The sequence below is a fragment of the Nelusetta ayraudi genome, unplaced genomic scaffold, assembly GCF_046127955.1.
Source record: "Nelusetta ayraudi isolate G7.1 ecotype Tasmania unplaced genomic scaffold, CSIRO-AGI_Nayr_v1 ptg000018l, whole genome shotgun sequence".
NCBI lineage: Eukaryota > Metazoa > Chordata > Actinopteri > Tetraodontiformes > Monacanthidae > Nelusetta > Nelusetta ayraudi.
Window position 1 is genome coordinate 7,501 of NW_027466068.1, and position 22,054 is coordinate 29,554.

Here is a 22,054-nt window from a genome sequence, read left to right on the forward strand (position 1 = left end):
TCACACACACACACACACACACACACACACACAGACACGGCGTGTTGTCGCACTACCTCTACAAGCGAGGAGCCGTGTGAGTGTGTGTTGGAGGGGTTAAGTCGGGTCCTGAGCGGAGGAGGCGGAGCTTCACCAGTCAGTTGCCGCTGCTGCTGCTGCTGAGCGGCGGCGTCGGGCACCGACTTCCTGCCGCTGACAACCATCATGCCGCCGCTGCGTCACGGCCACACCCCCCTCTCCCACCTCCTCCTCTTCCCTTCGCCTGGCGCTCTCCCTGCTGCTCATTGGCACAGCCCGGTCACCTGACCACCGCCGCTCTGCTTCTCTTCCTTCCACCTCACACGGCTCGGGGCTGCCGCCGCCAACATCGCCGTCTTCCTCGTCCTCGGGATCGACGCTCCAACGGGGTCTACGACATCCAGGTGGCGGTGGCGGCGGCGGCGGCGGTCGCGATCCGCAGGACCCGGAGAGCCGACGCTTGGCTGACTCTGAGCTGTGCTAGCAGGAGCGGAGCAGAGGAGGAGCGGAGGAGAGGAGGAGAGGAGGAGAGGCTGGGCAAGCCGGAGGGACGCTGCTCCAACACCTCCAGACCAACAGACATCTTCTTCCTTCCTTCCTCCCTTCCTTCATTCCTTCCTTCATTCCTTCCTCCCTTCCTTCATTCCTTCCTCCCTTCCTTCATTCCTTCCTTCATTCCTTCCTCCCTTCCTTCATTCCTTCCTTCATTCCTGCCATCCTCCTGCTGCCGCTGCTCCCAAACTCCGTCCATGTTGAGGCAGCGCAGGCCGGCGACGGCTCCTCGGCCACTAGCTGGCGCCGGCAGTTAGTCCCAGCCTCCTCTTCTTCTCCTTCTTCTCCTTCTTCTCCTTCCTTCCTGTTACAGAATCATCCACACTTATTAGCGGAACGTCTTTCCTTTAACTGTCCTCTGGTCTCCTGGACGCTGCTTCTCTTCCTCACCGCTCGTTGATGTCAGATCCTCCTCCACTGCCCCCCCCCCAACCCCCCACCCCCGCCCCAGTTACCCGCCGCTGTAGCGATCTCGCTAAATCGCACCGCCGCCGCCGCGCCGCTGCCGTCGCCGCCGCCGCCGTCGTCGTCGTTTTAACCCTCTTTGAGTGAAATCGCGGTAGATTTTGGATGGTGTGTGGAGGAACTCTGAGCTTCTCCAAACTGAAGCCTTGAATCCTGCTTCCCGCCAGTGTTTCCCTTTCGGCTCGGCGACTCGACAGCGTTTTCACCTCCCAGCCGCAGGACCCGTTATCAGCCGCCAGTCCGGGCCAAGGCAGCTTATTATTTTTCTTTAGCGCCGAGTGAGGAATGTAATGGGCGGACGAGACGGCGGACGAGAGGAAGAGAAAAAATGGAAATGGAGGAGGAAGCGTTAACTTGTCTTTGGGCTCGACAATTGAAACGCGCAACAAAACAAAAAAACGCCAAAGCAAAATCAAATCAAGACGCAGAATCGAAACGATGGTTCGCCGCCGGGTTGGTCGGCCGTCGCCGCGGCGCTCTGCCCACCAGCCCGGCGCTGCTGGTTTTCATAGTGGATAAACAAAACGCACAACAGCACAACACAACGCACACGCACGGCTCGTATGTAACATGATCTCATGCAGCCGAGGGAGTCGTGTTAAAGGGCGTGGAGCCTCCCTGGGCTAGCGTCCCTCCCTCAGCCTGCTTCTGCTGCTGCTGCTGCTGCTGCTGCTGCTGCTGCTGCTGCTGCTGCTGCTGCTAGCGACTCTCCCCCGCAGCTCCCTCTCTTTCTGCTCGCTGCACTCGCCTCCATTCCATCGTACGTGCCCGCCGTGGCTCAGATAATGGCCTCTCGCTCTGCACACACACTGAAGAGAGTGAGCGAGCGAGGGAGGAGGGGAGCAGTGCGGCGGGGGGAGGGGAAAAAAGGGAGGGAGGGAGGCGGTGGGGAGGGGGAGAAGCCGACTGCATGTGCACACAGAGAGAGAGAGAGAGAGAGAGAGAGAAAAGAGGATATTGAAGGGACAAGAGCGAGAAAAAAAAAGAAAGAAAGGGGGAGGGGGGCGAAGGAAGGGAGGAGCAGACGGGGAGGGTGGTGGTGGTGGAGGGGGGGGCGCAGATAATGAGAAAGGAAAAAGGAGAGAGGGGAGAGCGTCGGCCATAAGAGAGGAGAGGCAGGAGAATGAGAAGCGTGTGCACCGGCGCCGGGGGGAGGTGCGTGAACGTGTGCGTGCGGCTCGGTGCGTGTACGTGTGCGAACGCATGCATGTGTGCCGTCTCGCCGCTCGGCCCGTGTGAGCGCCGCACCGGCTGGGAGCAGCAGCAGCAGCAGCAGCAGCAGTAGAAACAGCAGTAGAAGAGAAGGAAGCAGCAGCAGCAGCAGCAGCAGCAGCAGCAGCAGCAGCAGCCGGGCCAGAGCGCTCGTGGTGGAGCTGCTGTACCGGCTGGCAAGCCTCTCATGCTCCTCCTCCACCTCCTCCCCCCCCACCACCACCTCCTCATCCTCCTCCTCCTCCTCCTCCTCCTCCTCCGTCTCCCCCGCCGCTGCTGCTTTTTGTGCTCGGCAACTGGCAGCGCCGTCCGGACGTCTGGGACCAAGTAAGTGGAGAAGCAGAGCTGAGAGCCGGCCGGCCGGCTGGCCGTCGGGCTTCATATTGTCTCCCAGTCGGCACGGCAGCCTGGGGGAGGGGGGAGGGGAGGGGGACTGGGAGGACTGGGAGGACTGGGAGGGAGGGGTGGACGCTGTGTGTTTGGGATTAAGGTTCAGCTGTCGACTCTTTGCTGGCGAGCTGAATCCGACCCGCTGGCCGTCAGCTGCTTTGTCTCCTCCTGGTTCTGATGTTCTGCTTTTTGGGTTTTTTCCAAGTCGTCGTTGTTGTTGTTGATTTTTTTCTCTTTCTCTTTCTCTCTGCGCCGCCGTCGCTAAAACCACCCTGCGCGTTTAAAGGGCTCAGCTGCACGAGTTCCGCTGCTACACCTGATACGGTCGAGCTGCGCTAATGCTTCCCTTGTGTGTGTGTGTGTGTGTGTGTGTGTGTGTGTGCGCGCGAGCGTGCGTGACCGACTCGGGCAAATGTGTGCGAAATATCGCGACAGCTCCAGAGAGACGGATCCGGAGGTGAAAAAAGAGAAGGGGTCTGCTGTGTAAATATTTGTCAGAGCACGTGCTCGCCGTCGCCGCCGCTTGGCCGGACGCCAAACGCCTCGGTGAAAAGACGCCGGGTTCCAGGTGCTTTAAACGCCGTGGAGGGGCAGAGAGGGAGGGGAGGGGTCATGTGACAAAAGTGTTGTTCTAATTGGCTGTTGCTCCGGCGGAGCTGCCTGGAGGTGACATTCTGTTGTCGTGCGCGGCCGGCCGTGTGTTTATGTAACTTTGCGCCGAGAGCGAAGAGGAGGAGAGGAGAAAGAGGAAAAGAGAGCGCGGTGCCGGTGGTGCCGGTGGGGCCGGTGGTGGTGGTGGGGCGCGATTGCAGGGACCTCGTCGCCGTTGTTGTTGCGTGTCATCGCGTGTGTGTTTCGACACACGCTGCAGTTCTCATAACAGCCGCTCACAACCCCTCCCCCCCCCCGGCTGCCAAGCTTCTCTTCCTCTTTCACATCTGATGCTACCGATAGTGCAGACATGGGGCCTCTCATCACGTAGCGCACGCCGGCTGTTCAGCCGCCACCACCCCTCCCCCTCCCTCCGCCCCTTATCTCTCCTCCCCCCCACCCCCTGGCGGGAACCCTTACGCCGACAGACACCGACCCAGTAGATGGGACTGCCTGGAGTCCAGCCAGTGGTGAGCCTCCTCGAAAGGCTCCGTCCAGTCACGCTTGAGTCGCGGGGATGCTGGATTTCATTCCGCCGGCAGCCGCAAGCCCTTTCAGTTGCTGTGTGTGTGTGTGTGTGTGTGTGTGTGTGTGTGTGTGTGTGTGTGTGTGTATGTGTGTGTGTGTGACAGTTTATCTCAGTTCAGCTCTTGTTGTGTCTGCTGTCAGTGGAGGGGTGGTGCAAGGGCATGGGACCCTGAGCCGACGCCGACGCCACCACCGCTCTGTTGTAGACTGAACACACTGGAGTGGCTGTGAAGGTGTCGCCCTGATTTCTTGTGTGTCTGTTCTGGGTTTATTTCCCTCTCACGTTGTGATCACAACGAGAAGAGTCAATCGACCGCAAAAAGGAACAACGTCAATGATTTCCCAGCCTGTCCTTGGCTTATATCAGTTTGTCATTCCCCTCCACGCTCATTTGTTTATAATGAGGAACTGGCGCGTGTGCGCACACACACATACACACACACACACACACACACACACACACTACACTAGTCACCAGCCAGTCGCTTTGGTGCGAAAGCAACCGCCGCTGCTCGTAAACAGACAGCGTTTGAAAGGTGACCCGACACGGGTTCAGGTTGTGTGTTTGCATTATTTTTGGCTCGCGTGCCAACATGGTTGCCGTATCGAGGTCAACTGAGGAGAAGCAGTCAGACGCTTGGCTGGAGTGCTCTGCTACACAGCCTGTAACTGCGACAATGTTACTCAAAAATGTAAACACATTTTTTGCAGCCCTCTGGATGTTAATAAATCCAATGATATAAACCTTGAGAGCAGCTAAAATACACACAAAAACACAGCTTCTTGAGGTCACAGTCAAAGGAGATACCACAGATTGTGACAAGTGTGTTACTTTGAGTGTCTCGCCCGAAATGTGCCTTTTAATTTCTTACTTGAAGGAAAATTTGAGAAAATGTTTGTACAGTAAGGTTGTACAATAAGTTTTTAAAAAATCAGTCAGGATTGGGAGGAACACGTGGGCTTGTGATGGTACCTTGTGTCTGATTATTGTCAACATTAACCTGGTTGCACAATAATAGCAATAATAATACATTTTCCGACCCGTCAAAACAAAAAAAAGGAAAAGGCACCAGTTGGAACTGAGGCTCAGTTTCAGCCGAGCTCCTGCTCTTGACAGCCACCGCGGGATACATGTTTTGCATAGCTCATCCAAATCTGGAGCAAAGAGTGTGTTTATGGACAACAGCGAGGCTGCGTCACATGACCCAGGACTCGCTCGACAACACAGTGGCCTGTTGTGAGACCATTACAAACCAAAGCAAATTGTCCGTCCAGTTTTTCCCTTCGCTCTGCTGACCCGACCCTGCAGAGCTGTGTGATCTGTGGGAGGAGGAGGAGAGAGGGAAACTCTGGACACGGGCCTGGAAGAAAGGAATGGAGCCTCACAACAGTTGAACATGTTGCTTATGAATATAAAATCTGCTTCTGCGAAATGCATAATTTTTCTTGATTACGTTTGAATAATGCAAAAGAATCTCTCAAAAGTGATTAATGTGCCGTGTACAAATTCCACTCGTGTTCACTGGATTCTTTCTTTTTTTTTGTCTTTCAGACTGTTTGCAAAGTCATTTCGGTGGATGGCCCCAGAAGTGGAGGCCAGATGGAAATTGGGTCACATGACCGCCTCCAGGAAGGCGCGCTGAGCCTGGAACTGGCCAATGGGGCAAATAGCTACCCTAACGATGATGAAACATCCATGGACACAGAGCAGCAGAGGGCCGGGAGCGTGCCTCCCAGGCAGTGGGCGTCAGGACACTGCAAAGTCAGTGACGGCCAACCGCAGCAGCCGTGCTGGAGCAACGGCCGCGGCTCAAACCCGGGCGAGCCTGTCCACCACGCAGCCATGGAGGACGCCCACAACCTGGTGGCTTTTTCCGCCATTGCCGGCTCCTTGCCACCATCCTCCTCCCCTTTGTGCCCCGTGAAGCCCAAGACGGCCCAGCTGTATGAGAAGTTCACCCAGGAGATGGGCACCGAGGGGGCCCAAAGCAGACTCTCTGCAGGGGCTCCGAAAGGTAGCTGCCAGCCTCCGGAGGACTTAAACACGCTGCAAACTGCCCTGAGCCAGGCCAAACACGGGCACAAGCCCCCGAACTGCAATTGTGACGGACCCGACTGCCCAGACTACCTTGAGTGGCTAGAGAAGAAAATCAAATTGGCAACCAACGAGGATCCGGGGGCCTGCAAGATGGCTGATACACCCCAAGACCGGCCGCAATCCCACATTCAGCCTCATCCCCAGCCTTTCCCCCAGATGAACGGTGGACACCATCTATCCTCACCGTACCATCAGCAGCAACAGGGAGCTCATCCAGACCGAGGGCCCGGGCCCAAACCACCAATTCCCTGCTCGCCCCAGGTGCTTTCCATTGCCAAGGAAAAGAACGTAAGTCTTCAGACAGCTATTGCAATAGAGGCCCTAACACAGCTATCTGGGACTGGTCCGCAAGCTGCCGGCTCCCCGAGTCAGAGCCCATACCACAGAAACCTCCATCACAAACATCATATCCCCAGTTTCCCCGCGTATCCCCCAAATGGCACTGGCCCAACCCTGTCTTCTCCGGGCATGCACTCATCTTCCTCACGCTCACAGTCAGTCCCCCCGGGACTGCACACCAGCCAGCAGGCTTTGGCGTCCTCAGAGCACCACCGGCCCCAGTCGCAGGGCCAGCCTCTGCATGCTAGCCCTCTCCCGTCCTCTACCTCTCCCTTCCCTGGTCAGGGAAAACATCCAAGCTTCAGCCCGAACCCCCAGCAGTGGCAGCAGGGCTCTGGCAAAATATCTGAACAGAAGAGCCCGTGGATGTGTGCAAAATCTGAGCCGCAGTCCCACTACGCCGTTGCACCTCACAGTAGCTCAGATCCCATGTCAGAGCTTAAACAGCTACTGGGAGACACAAGCAGCAAGTTACGCAGCGGCCCCTTCAAGCTTCCAGTCACACAGCAGCCCAGGCTCTGCCAGAATGAAAATGTCCAGGGCCAGGACAACCCCGCTTTGTCCAAGATCAAACAAGAGCAGGACTTGAGCGAGCACTACCATCACGCCTCCTCCATGGCTATTTCTCAGCAGCAGGGACAGCACTACCCGGGACCTCCCCTCTCTCCTGGCCAAGCAGCTCTACAACAGCACCTTCATTATAAGAGGAACCTCTTCTCTAACCACTCCCCTGGCTTTGGAGCACCCGGCCCTCATGCGCCGATGGCGCTCCAAAACTTGAAAAAGTGGTGGCCGCAGCAGGTGGCGACGGAAGGATTTCCACATTTCCCTATTAAACAGGAGCAAAAGGAACCCAAGAAGAAGAAAAGCAGCCAAGGATCTCCGGTCATAAAAGATATGAGCGGGATGCCCATGGGCTCCCCACTGCCTAAACCTAAACCGATAATCATCAAGAAGACAAAGCAGAAGTCCTCCATGCCAATTTTCATGCCTCAGTCCCAGATTACCGTACAGAAAACACCGGTCTTCATGGCAGACAGGGGCCCAACACTGAACAGCCTGCAACCCGCCAACATCCCATCTTTGCCCCTATACGGTAACTCCACTCAGGCTGCTGCTGCAGGCCACCCTGCCCCAGCCCAATCTCAGGTATCCATTTCTGACACATCGACAAATTCCTCCTCCATTGTCTCTGCAGTGTCGGAACCAGTCCCTCCTGTGACCACTGTAGCCAATGCTGACATAGAGAGGGCATGCAGCCTGGCCTTCTGTAACACCAGCACCACTACACCTCTGACCTCCACATCTCTGTCTAGCACCTCACAGTTACCGAGTCTCATCAACATCGACCCTAAGTACGAAGAACTGATCCGCCAGTTTGAGGCTGAATTTGGGGACACGCAGGATGCGCCTGCTAGTCAGCCGGTGGAGGGCAATGCTGCAGCCCCGCAGCCAGGTAGTCTGTCTCAGACGAGTCCTCAGGACCCGAGTGCGACTGCCCCTTGCAAATCCCAGTTGACTCCCTCCGCTACTACTCAATCCAACTCCGCACCTCATCAAAATGATCAGAAGATGGAAGTGGACAAGGATGAGTCAGGGACCAAAAGTGAAGCAGACTTGAAGCAGGCATCTACAGAAATCCCCAAGCAGAATCTGCAAGGAGGGCCTCTGCCTGTCTCTTTGCGTCCAGAGGCTGCTTTGGACAAGCAGACCGGTGTACTAGAGGACACATTCAACGTGCCAGATTCTCCGCTTCCCAAGCGAATGAAGATAGAGTCATCGGGTGATATCACAGTCCTTTCCACCACATGCTACTCCGAGGAGGACACGCCCACCAAGGATGGTCTGCCGTCTTCTCCATCCCTCAGAGGCTTCCTGGAGTCTCCCCTGCGTTACCTGGACACCCCCACCAAGACCTTATTGGACACTCCTTCCAAGGACCTGCAGGCAGAGTTCCCCACCTGTACCTGTGTTGGTAAGTCCCTGTGCTTGCGTCTGTGAAGAAAAGGTTTGGTTCTGGGTCTGTTGGCATCCTGCATCAGCACTTTTCCGGCAAGCACTTAACACTGTCCCCACACAGCTTAAATCTAACATCTGTAAATCTGTATACAATGGCAGGCAGTCAAGGCTTTTTTGCTGAAGCGGCTCGAAGAAACAAGGGAACGTTGGTATTTTTCAGGAAGAATTTTCTACACCAGGGCTTCACTCCATGTTGACCTAATACTATAAACACTCCGGCATGTCACACTTGGTGCTTTACAGATCCAACGGCTTTTACTCTCTCTTTTAATTTAGAATCTCCCTCTCTCTCTCTAGGTTGTTTTCTCAGCGTCTTAGGAATGTGTACGTTGCCAGGGCATTCCACCGTGAGCCTTTAGCCTGTGACAGTGTGAGCCAGTGAAGGCAGCAGGCCAGAACAATGGAAAAGCTGGCAGAGGGAGCCTTTTTGTGCTGTGTTGGGGTCCAGCGGGAAAGCAGAGCAGAGGCTTTGTTTGATAGAAAAGGGGTTCGGTCCAATAGTTTGGTAGAATCTTTTCCACCACAGTTGGTGGCCCAACATTGGAAGTCTTTATTTTCCCTGTATTGGCATTAACAAGACAACAGGTAGATGAGTTAGTTTAAGGAGAATTTGCCCTCAACGCTGCCACTTGTGTCTCTGAAAGTTCTAAAACTATCGTTATTACAGACCACACAGACTGACATCTGCACAAAATAGACAATTTCCATCCTCTGGCTTTTTTTTTTTTTTTTATCAGTGGTGGCAGTAGCAGAGTAACACTTGTTAGAAGCAGCTTCTATACAAGTGTTACTTGTATAGACTGGCAGACAGCCAGTCTGCGTAGTACTACTGAGTTATCCACTGGCCCGTCAACTCCCCGTAGCCAAACACTCCACTGGAATTAGAAGGTCTGTCAACACACACTCGCTGGGATGGCCGCGATACGCTGACACCAGCCAATTTCCACATAAGAATTTACTATGACTCCTCCACTTCCTGCCTGAGCCCCGCCCTTGTGGCTACCAGCAACCAACAAGGGAATATGATCTCATAATAATTCTAAACCAGACACACATGCAGATAAACATAACTTCGAGTGTCCATCCACTTTTCCAACAAACTGCAGGTGTGTTTAGCTAGTTATTTTACCCAGTGTAGGTTCTATTGGCAAAAAAAAAAATTTAAACAACAATTTAGTCTTTGCACAGTTAGATGTCAAGTCAGGCAACAAGATCTGACATTGTAGGAAGTTTTTGGTTCGGACAATCTAATTTAATACGACTTCAAACTTACTATTTTAGCTTCCCATGATGATTAAAGGAGGGCTAATCAAATGCTGTCATAATGCCTCATGTCAGGGTGTGTAGTCAAGTGTTGTGTGAGCGTGCCGTGGCAGCTTCCAGAGAGTTGTTCGGCAGCGGTCTGTGCTCCACTGTCCGTCGGTAACACACTCCAGACAGCTGGAGGCGCAACACCAAGGCGATTAACATTACTCATTCACAAAACACTGTAAAGAAAAGTTCAGTGAACTCAAAAGTTTTCAAAATCAGTGAAAGACGGCGTTCATATTGAAAGAGTTCAACGCTAATTAAACAAAAGAAAAAGTCACTAATATGACGACATCTTCCACCGGCGCTTGCAAAATACACAACACACCTTTTTTCTTTTGTGGCTCGGCTTTTTATTACTGCCTCAAAAATGTTAGGTGTCTGATGTGCACACACAAACACTCGCGCCACACCCCGGACTCGCAGCTGCTCTGTGTGTTTGTCAGTGGATTTGTGGGAACTGATCTCCCCTCGCACCCTTCAATGGTTGCCTCACATGCAACGCGGTAATCTTTTGGGTCACTACAAAAAGGCTGCATCGCCGGGAGACTGCAGTGTTTGCAAAACTCTCCAAGGAGACAACGAGCAAAGACACAGATCGGCTTCTCACATGAAGTTAAAGGATTTGTCTTGATTGGAAAAGGAATGTTGCTTCGCTTCAGCTAAGATGATGTGGTTGTTGCAGGAAAATCAGTATAAATACAGTTCCTTATTTGTTGTCTCTTGATATAATTTTGAGACGTTTATGTTTTTAACCTGCGTTGGTATGTTTCCCTAGAACAAATCTTGGAGAAAGATGAGGGTCCCTACTACAATCATCTGGGCTCTGGACCGACTGTAGCCTCCATACGAGACCTGATGGAGACGAGGTGAGCCTTCCTCTCCTTTTCCTGTATTGTTTCTCTCACTCCTACACACTCTCGCTTCCCTTAATCTCCCTCACCCCCACCCGCTCCACACACACACACACACACACACACACACACACACACACACACACACACACACACATTTTTTTCCTCAGGGAATCTGTGACCCAGAATCCAGTAGGAGGAACAAGAAGTATCAGTATCATCAGTACAGCAGCAGCATAACAGACAGAAGCAGGAGACGATAGCTAAGGATTAGTGGGAGGAAGAGGAAGAAGAAGATGAATAAAATTGTTCAGAGTGCGGACTGATGGACTGTGCAAAAATTAATTCATTTGGTTGCTTTTGACACACTGGGGTTGCCTGTTCCGAATGCTTAAAAAAAGGGGAAGTGATGCCATTTAAGGTAAAAAAAATGCAAAAAATTACATCAGGCATGGTTTTTTCTTTCTCACTTAAGGATTCTAAAAAGAGTTTTCTAATAATTACACAGCATGAAGAAGTGGGCAGCTGAGTAAAGAGTATATTTAAACTCCCATTTACTGAAGGGTTTCAGTAAATGGGAGTGATCAGGGTGATGCAACACATGATATTTTGAAGCTCACCGGCTCTTCCTGAGTCCTCCATATAGAGACACGGTGAGCGGCGGCCACACGTCAACAAAGACCACAACACCGAGCTTTAACAGCGGTGATTTTTTTTTTTATAGCAGGGCCGTAGATGTGGCCGCTCTCTGCAGAGGCGGCACTTTGAGTCATTAGTCCCCGGAGAGCGAGCGCAATGAATGGGGACGGGGGTTTTCTCGGCCTGGGATGACTGTGCTGTGTGAGAGGTGACATAAGACTCGGGACTCCAATGTCCTCAGCTGACCTTTGACCCACCCCCGACCCAAGCTGAGCCACTCCTGTGGTGACGGAGCCCACTCCCCGGCCTTCTGAAGGAGGGGGGCGGGGCTTCCATTCAGCAGCAGCAGCCTCTGTGCTGGCCGTCAAAACCCATTCTGCTCAGGGCTGAAGCTTCCACAAAGGCAGGTATCACACCGGCCGGAGACCTGATCCGGGCCGTGAACACACATCTGACAAGCACTGACCCGCCCCGACACGACCCCTGACCTCTGCCTCTTCGTGCCCTTCCCCCTCCTCCTACTCACGTGTCGCTACACCCACTTTTTACATCATTTGCTCAGACACCTTGGTGTCTCCACCGCGTGCTCATGTTTCCACAAACCGCTCCAGTCCTCTGAGCTCTGATTTATTTCCTCCTGTCAATGAAAATCTGAGCAGAACTGCTGCTGACGTAGGCCTGTCCCTGACACAGATGGCACTAAGTCATCTTCTCAACAGGATCGCAGACAGCAGTCCACAAATTGGTGGAGTTGTGCTTTTTTTCCCCTCCTGGATTCCTCTCCCTTTGCTTTCAGCTGAGTGTTTGGCGCCTGCGTGTGGTGGGTGCAGGAAAAAACATTATTGTTGCCGGTGCAGGAAGCTCTAAAAGCCCCGGTGATGTCAGTGAAGGAGTTTCCATTGAAGGGCAGGTGGAAAAGTGCCCGTTGAGCAGCTGAAAGTCAAACACAAAAGCAGCTCCGGGGCCAAGTCGGCGGCTTGGTGCAAAGTGGTGTTCGCTGTTTTCGGTTGCTCTCTTTTGTTAGCCTGGCACAGAGATACCCATAATTCACTGGGTGAATGGATTCTCCTTGCAAATGGGTCCTGTGTGGTGTACCAGTGTAGAGTTCATGCAAAACCAAAACCATTCTGGCCAAAGGCAGCTGTGCAGGCTGCAGGTGACTCAGGTCGTCCTCCCAGTTCATTCCACTGATCTGTTCACGTTGGTCGGCTCCTAAAATAAAAAGCAAACATTCTCTTTTGCGCATTTAAAGGTCCCACGTTATAGTGAATAATGTTTTCACCCGGTCAGCGTTTGATCTGACCTAGAAATGATAAAACTTGATTTTTCTTTTCTTTTACATACTTTGCTTTTCAGAACGTGCGTGTAAAAAACACACATTTCAGGAAATCACCCCTTAGTGACGTCACAGAGGGCACTGATACCACTCCTAGATTAGTGATAACAACCCCAGCAAGGTGTAGGTTCTGTCCTCCTACACCTGTCTCTTAACAAACATGTGAAAAGCAACATTGTTATCATTATTATTATTATAAACGTCAGACAGACGGAGGAACCGATGATGAAGACCATGAACCGCTAGCATGTCTTCCTCCCTCTTTGTGTCACAGGTATGGACAGAAAGGGGAGGCCATCCGGGTGGAGAAGGTGGTGTACACCGGCAAGGAAGGCAAGAGCTCACGTGGATGTCCGATCGCCAAATGGGTGAGTGCCTCGCCGACCTGGCAGCCAATCGTTAGCAAATGTGTGTTTTACCGCTCTGTGGATTGAGAGCTGCTGCCCACCGCAGGCGGGAGAGGGCGGAGAGAGGGAGGGCAGCAGGCAGCCAATAGCAATAGCTCTCTCTCTCTCTCTCCCTCTGTCTCACTACATCGGAAAAAAACATCCATCTGTTCAGCTTCAGTTCTTTGACCAGTAATTATTGGTGTCACTTTTCAAGCAAGAGTGTCAAACATTGCTTTGGTTTAAATTTATTTAATTTAAGAATGTATGCAATTTCTTTGGTATCTGGGATTAATGTTTTGAAAGTCTTTTGTTCTGGATAGTGAAGAAGATTTGTTGTAAACTCACTGAGTCCACTTACTTAAAAACAAAGAGTTAAAAAATAAGCAATGTTCCGGTTTTTTTTTTAAATGTGTAACGCTGCACTTTGTGTCAAACGAGCTGCTCAACCGTTTCAACAAAAGCTGTTGAAGGTGAAACAACTCTGCAGTATTTTTGACAGAGTTGCCTTTTTAAAACAAGCACTGTGTGGATCCTGGCCAACTGTATGTTGGGGAAAAAAAAATGAAACCACGCACTCTGTCCTGCCAGGTGATCCGTCGCAGTGGCGAGAAGGAGAAGCTGCTGTGTCTGGTGCGGGAGCGCGCCGGCCACCACTGCGAGAACGCTGTCATTATCATCCTCATCATGGCCTGGGAGGGAATCCCACGGGGTCTGGCTGACATGCTGTACCACGACCTCACCGACAGCCTCACCAAATATGGAAACCCCACCAGCCGGCGCTGCGGCCTCAACGACGAGTAAGGGGATAATTTATTTTGGGTTTATTTGAAGGGTTTTTTGCGTTTTACCAGTTTGACCTGTGCTGAAACTATACCAGTCTGTTTGACTCTCCTTCAATTCTACGGAGGCCATTGGAAACAGAAATGTGACGCGAAATGTGCACAAATGCATTTAAATGTCAAAGCTGTTGCGTTAACCAGCTCAGTGGTCTCGTGGTAGAGTGTCCGTCCTGAGACTGGGAGGTTGTGGGTTCGATCCCTGGCCACATCATGGCAAAGACTAGCAAAGACGGTACTCAGTGCCTCCCTGTTTGGCACTTAGAGGTTGGACTTGGGGGGTTTGACCACCCAATGATTCCCGGGTGCAGCACTACTGCTGACCACAGCTCCTCACTGGGACTTTAACTTTTCTCACTGTCTCCCCCTTTAGTCGAACGTGTGCGTGTCAAGGCAAGGACCCCGACTCGTGCGGCGCGTCCTTCTCCTTCGGCTGCTCCTGGAGCATGTACTTTAACGGCTGCAAGTACGCCCGCAGCAAAACGCCACGCAAGTTCCGGCTGCAGGGGGAGCGACCAGACGAGGTACCGTAGGTCACATTCACACATCCTATCGTAGCTCCGTGGGGGAACAAACCTGCCCATACTGACCCGGTCCATGTTTTTTTTCCTCACCAGGAGGGAAAACTCAGGGATCGATTCCAGCATCTGGCGACTGAAGTGGGTCCTCTGTACAAGAGGTTGGCTCCACAGGCATACAGCAACCAGGTCAGTGGTCAAATCTTTCCACGGGTCTCTCACTCGCGAGAGTCGAGTTCCTGCGAGAAAACTTTGAGCATGTCTTTGTATCGCTAACAAAGATTTCCCCTGTGTCTTTCAGTGCCTGACGGAGTCCAAAGCTCCAGACTGCCGGCTGGGCTTGAAGGAAGGCCGTCCATTCTCCGGGGTCACCGCTTGCATGGACTTCTGTGCCCACGCTCACAAGGACCAGCACAACCTCTACAACGGTTGCACGGTGGTACGTACGATCTCATGAGAGTGTACCGTAGAGTTTGACTTTGTGCAAATAAATTTCTCACATGGCGAGACGTCTTGTGACTGACTGTCGTCTTCTCGTCTTCTGCCAGGTGTGCACTTTAACCAAGGAGGACAACCGCGAGGTGACCAAGTTACCTGAGGATGAACAGCTCCACGTGCTGCCCCTCTACAGGGCCTCCCTGACCGACGAGTTTGGCAGCGAGGAGGGGCAGCGCCTCAAGATGCAGACGGGAGCCATCCAGGTCCTTCAGGCCTTCCGCCGGGAGGTGCGTAGGCTGCCCGAGCCGGCCAAATCGTGCCGGCAGCGCAGGCTGGAGGCCAAGAAGGCCTCGACGGAGAAGAAGAAAAACAAGCTCATGCAGCAGACGGGCCAGGGGCCAGAAAAAAACGTGGTCAAGGCTGAGATCTGTGTCACCGGTTCCCCGCACCCCCAAGATAACAAAGGTAAAATATTCTATATTTCTATCAGAAAGAATTGAAATGAAAGAAGTCTGAAATATTTTTATTAAGTCTAAAATTTCCTTTCAGCAATTGTAAAGCATGAGGTGAAGCCTAACATCAAGAAGGAGCACTTCAACGGATCCATGGACGGTCACCCGGTGCAGGCAGCAGACCCGTTCAATAACATCTGTCCACACCCTGCCTACTATGCAAGGGGAGGCCTCACCCCGACCGGCCATCCCTCTGCACCTGACCCAGTCAACAGTTACCACCAGAGCCTGTCCGCCATGCACAACGGCTTCTACAACTACCCCCCCAACGCACTTTTCCCCCGCAAGCTGAGGACCTACGAGGGTCGAAACGGTGCTTTGCATAGAACCGGCATCAAGGTGGAGCAGGAGGATCAGAAGCCAGACATCCAGAGCCTACAGGCCCGGCTGGCCCAGGCTGATGGCCGGTACCCGATGCAGGCAAATCCGCCAAACCAGAGTGGCCAAAGAGAGTACAGCCAGTCCCGTCCTTCCTCCGTCACATCTGAGCCTTCCGGCAGGGGAACGCCGATCATCAAACAGGAGCCTATGGATGTGCCGGTTTACGAAGGGTCTACGACCCCGGTCCAGTCCAGGTCCAACACACCTGGTACACATCCTGCAGCCTGGCCGGGCCATATGTCCAATGGAAGTATGGTTTGGGATGGCCGTCTTACTCCAAGACAAGGTGCTGAAGCCTTGATGATGAACCAGGAGAAGCAGCAACTTCACCAGCATCCGCAGCAGCCGCCTTCTCCTTACCCGCAGCAGTGGAACCCCTTCCCCGGCTCCAATACCCTGATGGCTTCGCCTGCCCCTTCACCGTCACTTCAGGTAGCTCCTTCCCTGTCTCCGTCCCCTCACCTCGGCCACTTTCATCAAGGCCCCACACTCCCAGGCACCCCGCGCTCCAGTACACCTCTCCCAGGTACACCGCAGCCTGGCAGCTCTCACTCAGGTGCGGCTACACCACAACCAAGCACCCCTGGCCCTGCCAACCCAGGTCCAGGTACCCCAGGTCCTGGAACCCCAGGCCCAGCTACCCCTAGGCACTGGGCCAGCCCTGCTCCCAGCCCTCAGCCCAACGGTTGGACCATGGGGCCGCTGGCATACAACCCGGGTTTGAAGCATAGCACGCCGGCGGGAGCCTACCCCGACAAGCTCTGGTCCAAGACCGGGGAGAGTCGGTGCTCCACTCCCCTGGGGCTCCAGGAGAAGGCCTGGAAGTCCTGCGGAGGTTCGCTGGCAGGAAGTACCCCGTCCCCGGCCCCCGAGGGCCGCCTCTTCCCCGACGCCCTGCAGCAGTCGGACCAGGCCTGCTGGACGCCGAACCGGGCCGAGAGCGACGCGGAGAGTACGAGGGACCGCGACGACGACGATGACGAGGTGTGGTCCGACAGCGAGCACAACTTCCTAGACCCCAACATAGGCGGCGTGGCGGTGGCGCCGGCTCACGGCTCCATCCTGATCGAGTGCGCCCGTCGGGAGCTGCACGCCACCACGCCGCTCAAGAGGCCCAATCGCTCCCACCCCACCCGCATCTCCCTGGTCTTCTACCAGCACAAGAACCTCAACCAGCCCATGCATGGCCTGGCCGTGTGGGAGGCCAAGATGAAGCTGCTGGCGGAGCGCGCGCTGCAGCGGCAGCAGGAGGCGGCGCTGCTCGGCCTCTCGCAGGAGGACATTAAGGCCCTCTCCAAGAAACGCAAGTGGGGGGCCTCGGCGGCAGGTGCTAGTCCAGGACCTGGGCAATTGAAAGACAAGAGGGAGGGCCCGGTGACGCGGCTGGCGCCCACTTTCAACACCACCTCTGTCGTTACTGTGTCTCCCTATGCCTTCACCCGCCTCACGGGGCCCTACAGCTACTTTGTGTGAGGCGTGGCGAACTGACTGGTGGCTGCACGGCGGCGGTGACGCCGTGGAGGAGCGGAGAGAGCAGTGAGCGAGCAGGATGAATGTCTCTTAGCCGTCCCGCAGTCTGGCGTCTCTCCATCCTGCCGCCCCTCCCTCCGCGGTCCCACTTTTGAGGAGGGGACGATTTTATTGTTTTTACCTCATGTCAGGCAGCGGTTTGGTCTTGGCAAAACGCTGCCTGTGGTGCTCTTCCTCTCTCTTCCCCGGAGAGGAACTCCATTTGTTTTTTGTTTTGTTTTGTTTTCTTCTTGTTTATAGAATTTTAATGATTCTAATTATTGCTATTATTATCAATATTATTATGATCGCTATTGTTACTGTCAATGTTGTTATTACAGGTATTATAATGAAGACTTGTTTATTTTTTATTATTGCTGTTTTCATTTATGTTATTATTAATGACGTGACTGTGTTTGGTTTTGTACTTTCTTTGAATCAGTCCGATTCACCCCGGACACTTGCTTTTATTTTTTTTTTCCATTTTTTCGGAAACGCTTTCTGACCTTTTCTTCTTGTCAACCAATCTTCCAGTTGTACTGGGAGGAGGAGCCGTCACCTGCCGGGCAAGACGGGTCACTTTTGTACGTTAGAAACCTTTCCACTGATCTTTCCTCTGAGCGGCGCATTTTGTCAATTGACAAAATGCGCCGCCGAGAAATTCATAGTTTTCTCTTTTCCGCTCCAGAGAATCAAGCTTTTTTTTTTTTTTCTTTAGCTGGGAGATAATCATGATTCAGACGCCTGAAAACAATCCAGTGTAAAACCTAAAATTCTTCTTTCTTGCCCGCTGGTCATGTGACGTGCTCTTCCTCTTCCTCCGTGTCCCTCCAGCTTCCCACTGGTGCTCAGCTTCCAGCTCTGACTTCTTCTCATTCCGCTCCAGTTTCGTGGCGCTCGATGCTGCACTTTGCTCGGTGCTCAGTCTCAAATCGGACTCAGCCGTGAGGTCTTGCATGCGGCCTCGTCCACCTCCTTCCACACTGAGAAAGAATATTATGAATTCTGGTTTCTTGCGTGTGAAAAGGTGGAAGTCAGTCATTGCTGTTTTGCAAACATCACTTTGAGTCTGATCTGCAGTCTTACATGGCGGTAAAACAGGTGGGACACTTTATCTTCCATTTTTCCCCATCCGAGTAGGTGGTGAGCATTTCGCGGTGAAACCTTTAGAGGGCGCCGATGACGAACGCTGCCTTGGTGCTTCTTTTTACCATCCGTGGACAGCAGAGGGGGCTGTTGCTGTTCTCTCCTGCAGCGGTTCCCTCGGGTTTTGGCCGGTGCAGGTGAAGCTGGTGCTTTTGTTCCGCGTGTGACGTGAATGTCAGGGAGGTGTTGGTCACAGTGTCTGGGACAGCAGTGCTTCTTTGGTGCTCCTACACTCACCTGGTGCTCTCCTAATTACACTTGAGTCACCCGGGAAAAAGGCCCCGCCGCCGGCTCTGCAACGGTGCTGTTGTCCTCCTGCAGAGCCGGCCAATCAGAGCGTCCGGCAGCCAGCGGAGGGATCAGGGGGTCGCCTCCTCTTTTTCATTCAACCCAATTCCCTTCGCGTGGGAAGGGAGCGTCTGTCGTTGTATCGTTTAATCGGTTTCCCGCAACTGTGTTGCTTGTGAAGGAGTTGCGAGAGGACTCAGGCGAGCCGTTCGCAGGGAAGACAACAGTGCCGAGAGGAAGGCGGGAACCAAGGAATCTCTCCCTTTGTGTGTGTGTGTGTGTGTGTGTGTGTGTGTGTGTGTGTGTGTGTGTGTGTGTGTGTAAAAGTGAAAAGCCAAAGAGAGAGACTGAGTCCCACGTTGACTTGGTTGGTTCCTAGGTCTGAACATCGGACTGTTGTCCAGTTGTGTGGCTCCTCCGGTGCTGTTTGCTCCAAATAGCCTGTCGGGTCTCCAGCTCTCTACCTCACGCTGTAGAGACACTGGTCACAATCACAACATGCTACTGAGGGAAGAGAATCATGCAGAAGTCCTTTTGTTTTTGTTGTTTTGTTTTGCTTCAGAGCTCCATATACATTTTATTCTTTTCTTTTTTTTTTTTTAATTTGTTGTGTTTTCTACTATTATTTATTATTACATGGTGATGATGATTGTCTTTGATGTTATTTGCGTTTTTTTCATCTTTTTATATAGCTAATACAAATTGTACATAGAGAAGAAAAGATTTATAAAAGCACTTTTAATCTTGATTTTAATGATGATAAGAAAGAGCCGATTATTGACAACTTGAAGCTTTGGGGTTTTTCTTGTTTTGTTTTTTTGTTTTGTTTTTTGTTTTGTTTTTTCTCAAGAGAGAGCTAAAAAAAAAATGTAAATATTAAAATATTTAGGTAAGATTATTTAAGTGGTTAAGGATAGTAAGTAAATCATGGAAGATGGGTGTGGGGGGGTATTTTGAAGTCCGACTACCCTCAACAAACGTAAACAACACTTGGTCCTGCTGTGTTGTGTGTCACTGTGCGCTCCGTCATCGTGCTGTACTGTCGCTGCAGCGTTGGCGGTTTAGACTCTATTGGCCCCCTTAAGCCGTTCAAAAGCCCCACGTCTGTAAATAGTTCCAATTTCTAGAGTTTTAGAAGATGTTTGTCGTCTGAATGCTTTGACGTTTAACAGTGTAGTCAGAATTTGCGGTAGATTGCAGTTAAAAGAAAAGAAACCCCGGGGCAGTAGAAGAGCTCCACCTCTGGACAACAGGAGCTGTTTCATCTTGTGTCCATGTCACCTGGCAGCAAACTGAGGCCATAGAAATAGCAGCAACATCCTGCACGTTCAGTCGCCGCTGAGTATATTTTAGTCTGTTTACGTTTTTTTTAAAAAACAAAAAAACAATTAAAATATTTTTAAAATGTGACAACTGCAATCATAGGAAGTCACGATGCTCTTAACCAGTAAAGTTGAAGTACCAGCCCCCAAATTCGAACTCAAAACTCTTCCGACCTTCATTTACGTAACAGAGCCACCCGGTGACTGGCAGCGGTACAGCAACATGAATGACAGCGCACAAGGCACACAAAACGGTTTCCTAACTAATTGGTGCTGATACTATCATCATAGAACCCTAAAAAAAAAAAACTAAAAAAAAAACTTTAAAAAAAAAAACTTTCACGAGTACTGAGATTTGTGACCTGACAATGGGGTCGTCCAGCTGGTGCTATAATACTACACCTTAATACACACTGTGTAAAAATCAAGAAAAGAAGAAAAAAAAAAAGAAAGATGGAAAATGTTGGGGCGTGTGATGATGATAATTTTGCTGGTGGAGAGAGGTGTTGCTCTGAGTTGAGCGGTGTTTCCGGGGAGGGAAGCTGCTCTGGTGCTGACTCTCCCACAGACAAAGTCTCAGCCTCGGCCTCAGACGATTCTCACAACATCCCCTCAGTCCAACGTCTACTTGAATCCATTAGAATGGAGACGCAGAGTCACGCTCAGACTGTCGAGCGGCTCGCACGTTTGGCGTCACGCGAGGCTGTGGGAAAAGTTTGTCCCGGCCGCGTTGTGCACGTCGACCATACCTGAAATAGCTGAGGTGTTGGGACAGAACCAGGAAAGCGGCTTCCTTCCGAGCCCGTCCTCCACCCCCCCTCCCCCCTCCCCTCCCCCCTCCCCTCCCCGCCCCCCGCCCCCCACCCCCCTCCCAACCTCCTCTCTCCAGCCACCTTGTATATTTTTTTTTGTCTTTCTCTCACTCGCACGTATGCATCTCACTGACAAAAACACCTCATGTAATCTCTCCACAACTAGGGTCAAAGACTGGGACCCGCGCCCAAAAAAAGATAAAATGGATAAAAGAGTCTAGACAAGAGTGAACCTACACAACTGGCAGCTACATTCCTCTTTTCAGTTTCAGGATTGTTCTTGGTTCATTATTTTTCATGTCAAGGATGCAGTATGTAAAAACAAAGACGTGTTTTTGTTCAGTCTCTCTCTCTCTTTGTAGCTGTATGGTGTATTATGTGAATACATAGTGTATGTGGTTTAAAAAGAAAAAAAAAAGAAAAGAAAAGAGCCCACAATATTGTTTTATGTTGCGCGATAAATAAAAACATTGACATGAAAAACTGCCGTGCGGTGGAGTGATCTTTTTTCATTAGGGGTGTTGGACAGCGACACAGCCAATGCAGTGAGACCCAACATCCATTGCTGGGTCATAGGAGCCAATCACAGCAGCCCTAGAAACAACAGTCCATACAAAGATGATTTGGAGCACACGTGGTCCGAATCAGAGCTTGAAAGCTGCGGTTTTGCTTGCCTTCCAATAAAAATCAAGCTCTGTCGTAGTGTCAAAGCATCCTTTCAACTCAACCTGAAATGTCGCAGGATGAAGGTCATTCATCTATTCACCTATTCACCAATAACACAGAACTGTGTGCTCACTATTTATATGAAATATTGGAAACTTGAATAAATGATGCTGAATACAGACACAGTAAGGTTAGCACAAGTTACGGATGATTATAAACAGTCTGGCAAAACTGGGGGAAAGGAGCTTCAACCCATTAATTTGCGGGAAGGGTCACAGAAGATGAATGAATAAAATGTTGAATAATTTACAAAAAGATAAAAGAAAACGGTTATCTCGAGGTCACCAGGTAACAGGTCGCAATGGGGTACTAAGCTCGTGGAATAATAAGCGGGAGAAAAGCAGAACTGCGGTGCTAAGAGGCAAGTGACAGGCTGCTGTGGCAGCACACAAAAGGAGCAGGTGCGTTGAAGTGTGAAAAAGACTGTGTGAAAGGAAAGAAATCCATTCACATTCTGATAATACATCTACGCCGCAGAAATACCACAAGAACTGAAATAAAACTCAGGAAACCATTTCATTGGTTATCAGACAAATGTTGTTTTTTTCAGTTCCATTATGAAATGAACTTGTCGTGATGTAATCAAAGACCTATACAAACTAAACATATGCCTGTAGCCTTGTTCCACCTCTCACCCAGAACAACTTACATCTCAGCCTCTGAAAGAATGATGAAAACCAAACACCCTGCTGTCCTCCGTTCACGGTCACACCTTGGTTCCCAACAACGATGAGTGTGTTGAGACTGTAAACACAAGAGTAAATGTAC

At 51.7% G+C, this 22,054-nt stretch overlaps 2 protein-coding genes across 2 annotated transcripts in view; both read left to right on the top strand.

Moving 5' to 3' along the window:
- Positions 1-21,043, top strand: part of tet3 (tet methylcytosine dioxygenase 3) — a 22,042-nt gene extending 999 nt beyond the window's left edge. The window contains exons 2-10 of the mRNA XM_076025443.1: positions 5,369-8,228; positions 10,359-10,449; positions 12,684-12,777; positions 13,387-13,595; positions 14,008-14,158; positions 14,252-14,341; positions 14,454-14,591; positions 14,701-15,055; positions 15,140-21,043. Coding sequence (XP_075881558.1) covers positions 5,369-8,228; positions 10,359-10,449; positions 12,684-12,777; positions 13,387-13,595; positions 14,008-14,158; positions 14,252-14,341; positions 14,454-14,591; positions 14,701-15,055; positions 15,140-16,956 — 5,805 coding nt within the window. The 3' untranslated portion in view covers positions 16,957-21,043. The remainder of the gene's footprint in view (positions 1-5,368; positions 8,229-10,358; positions 10,450-12,683; positions 12,778-13,386; positions 13,596-14,007; positions 14,159-14,251; positions 14,342-14,453; positions 14,592-14,700; positions 15,056-15,139) is intronic.
- add2 (adducin 2 (beta)) overlaps positions 1-22,054 on the top strand; it is an 84,818-nt gene that overhangs the window by 2,541 nt on the left and 60,223 nt on the right. The window lies entirely within an intron of this gene.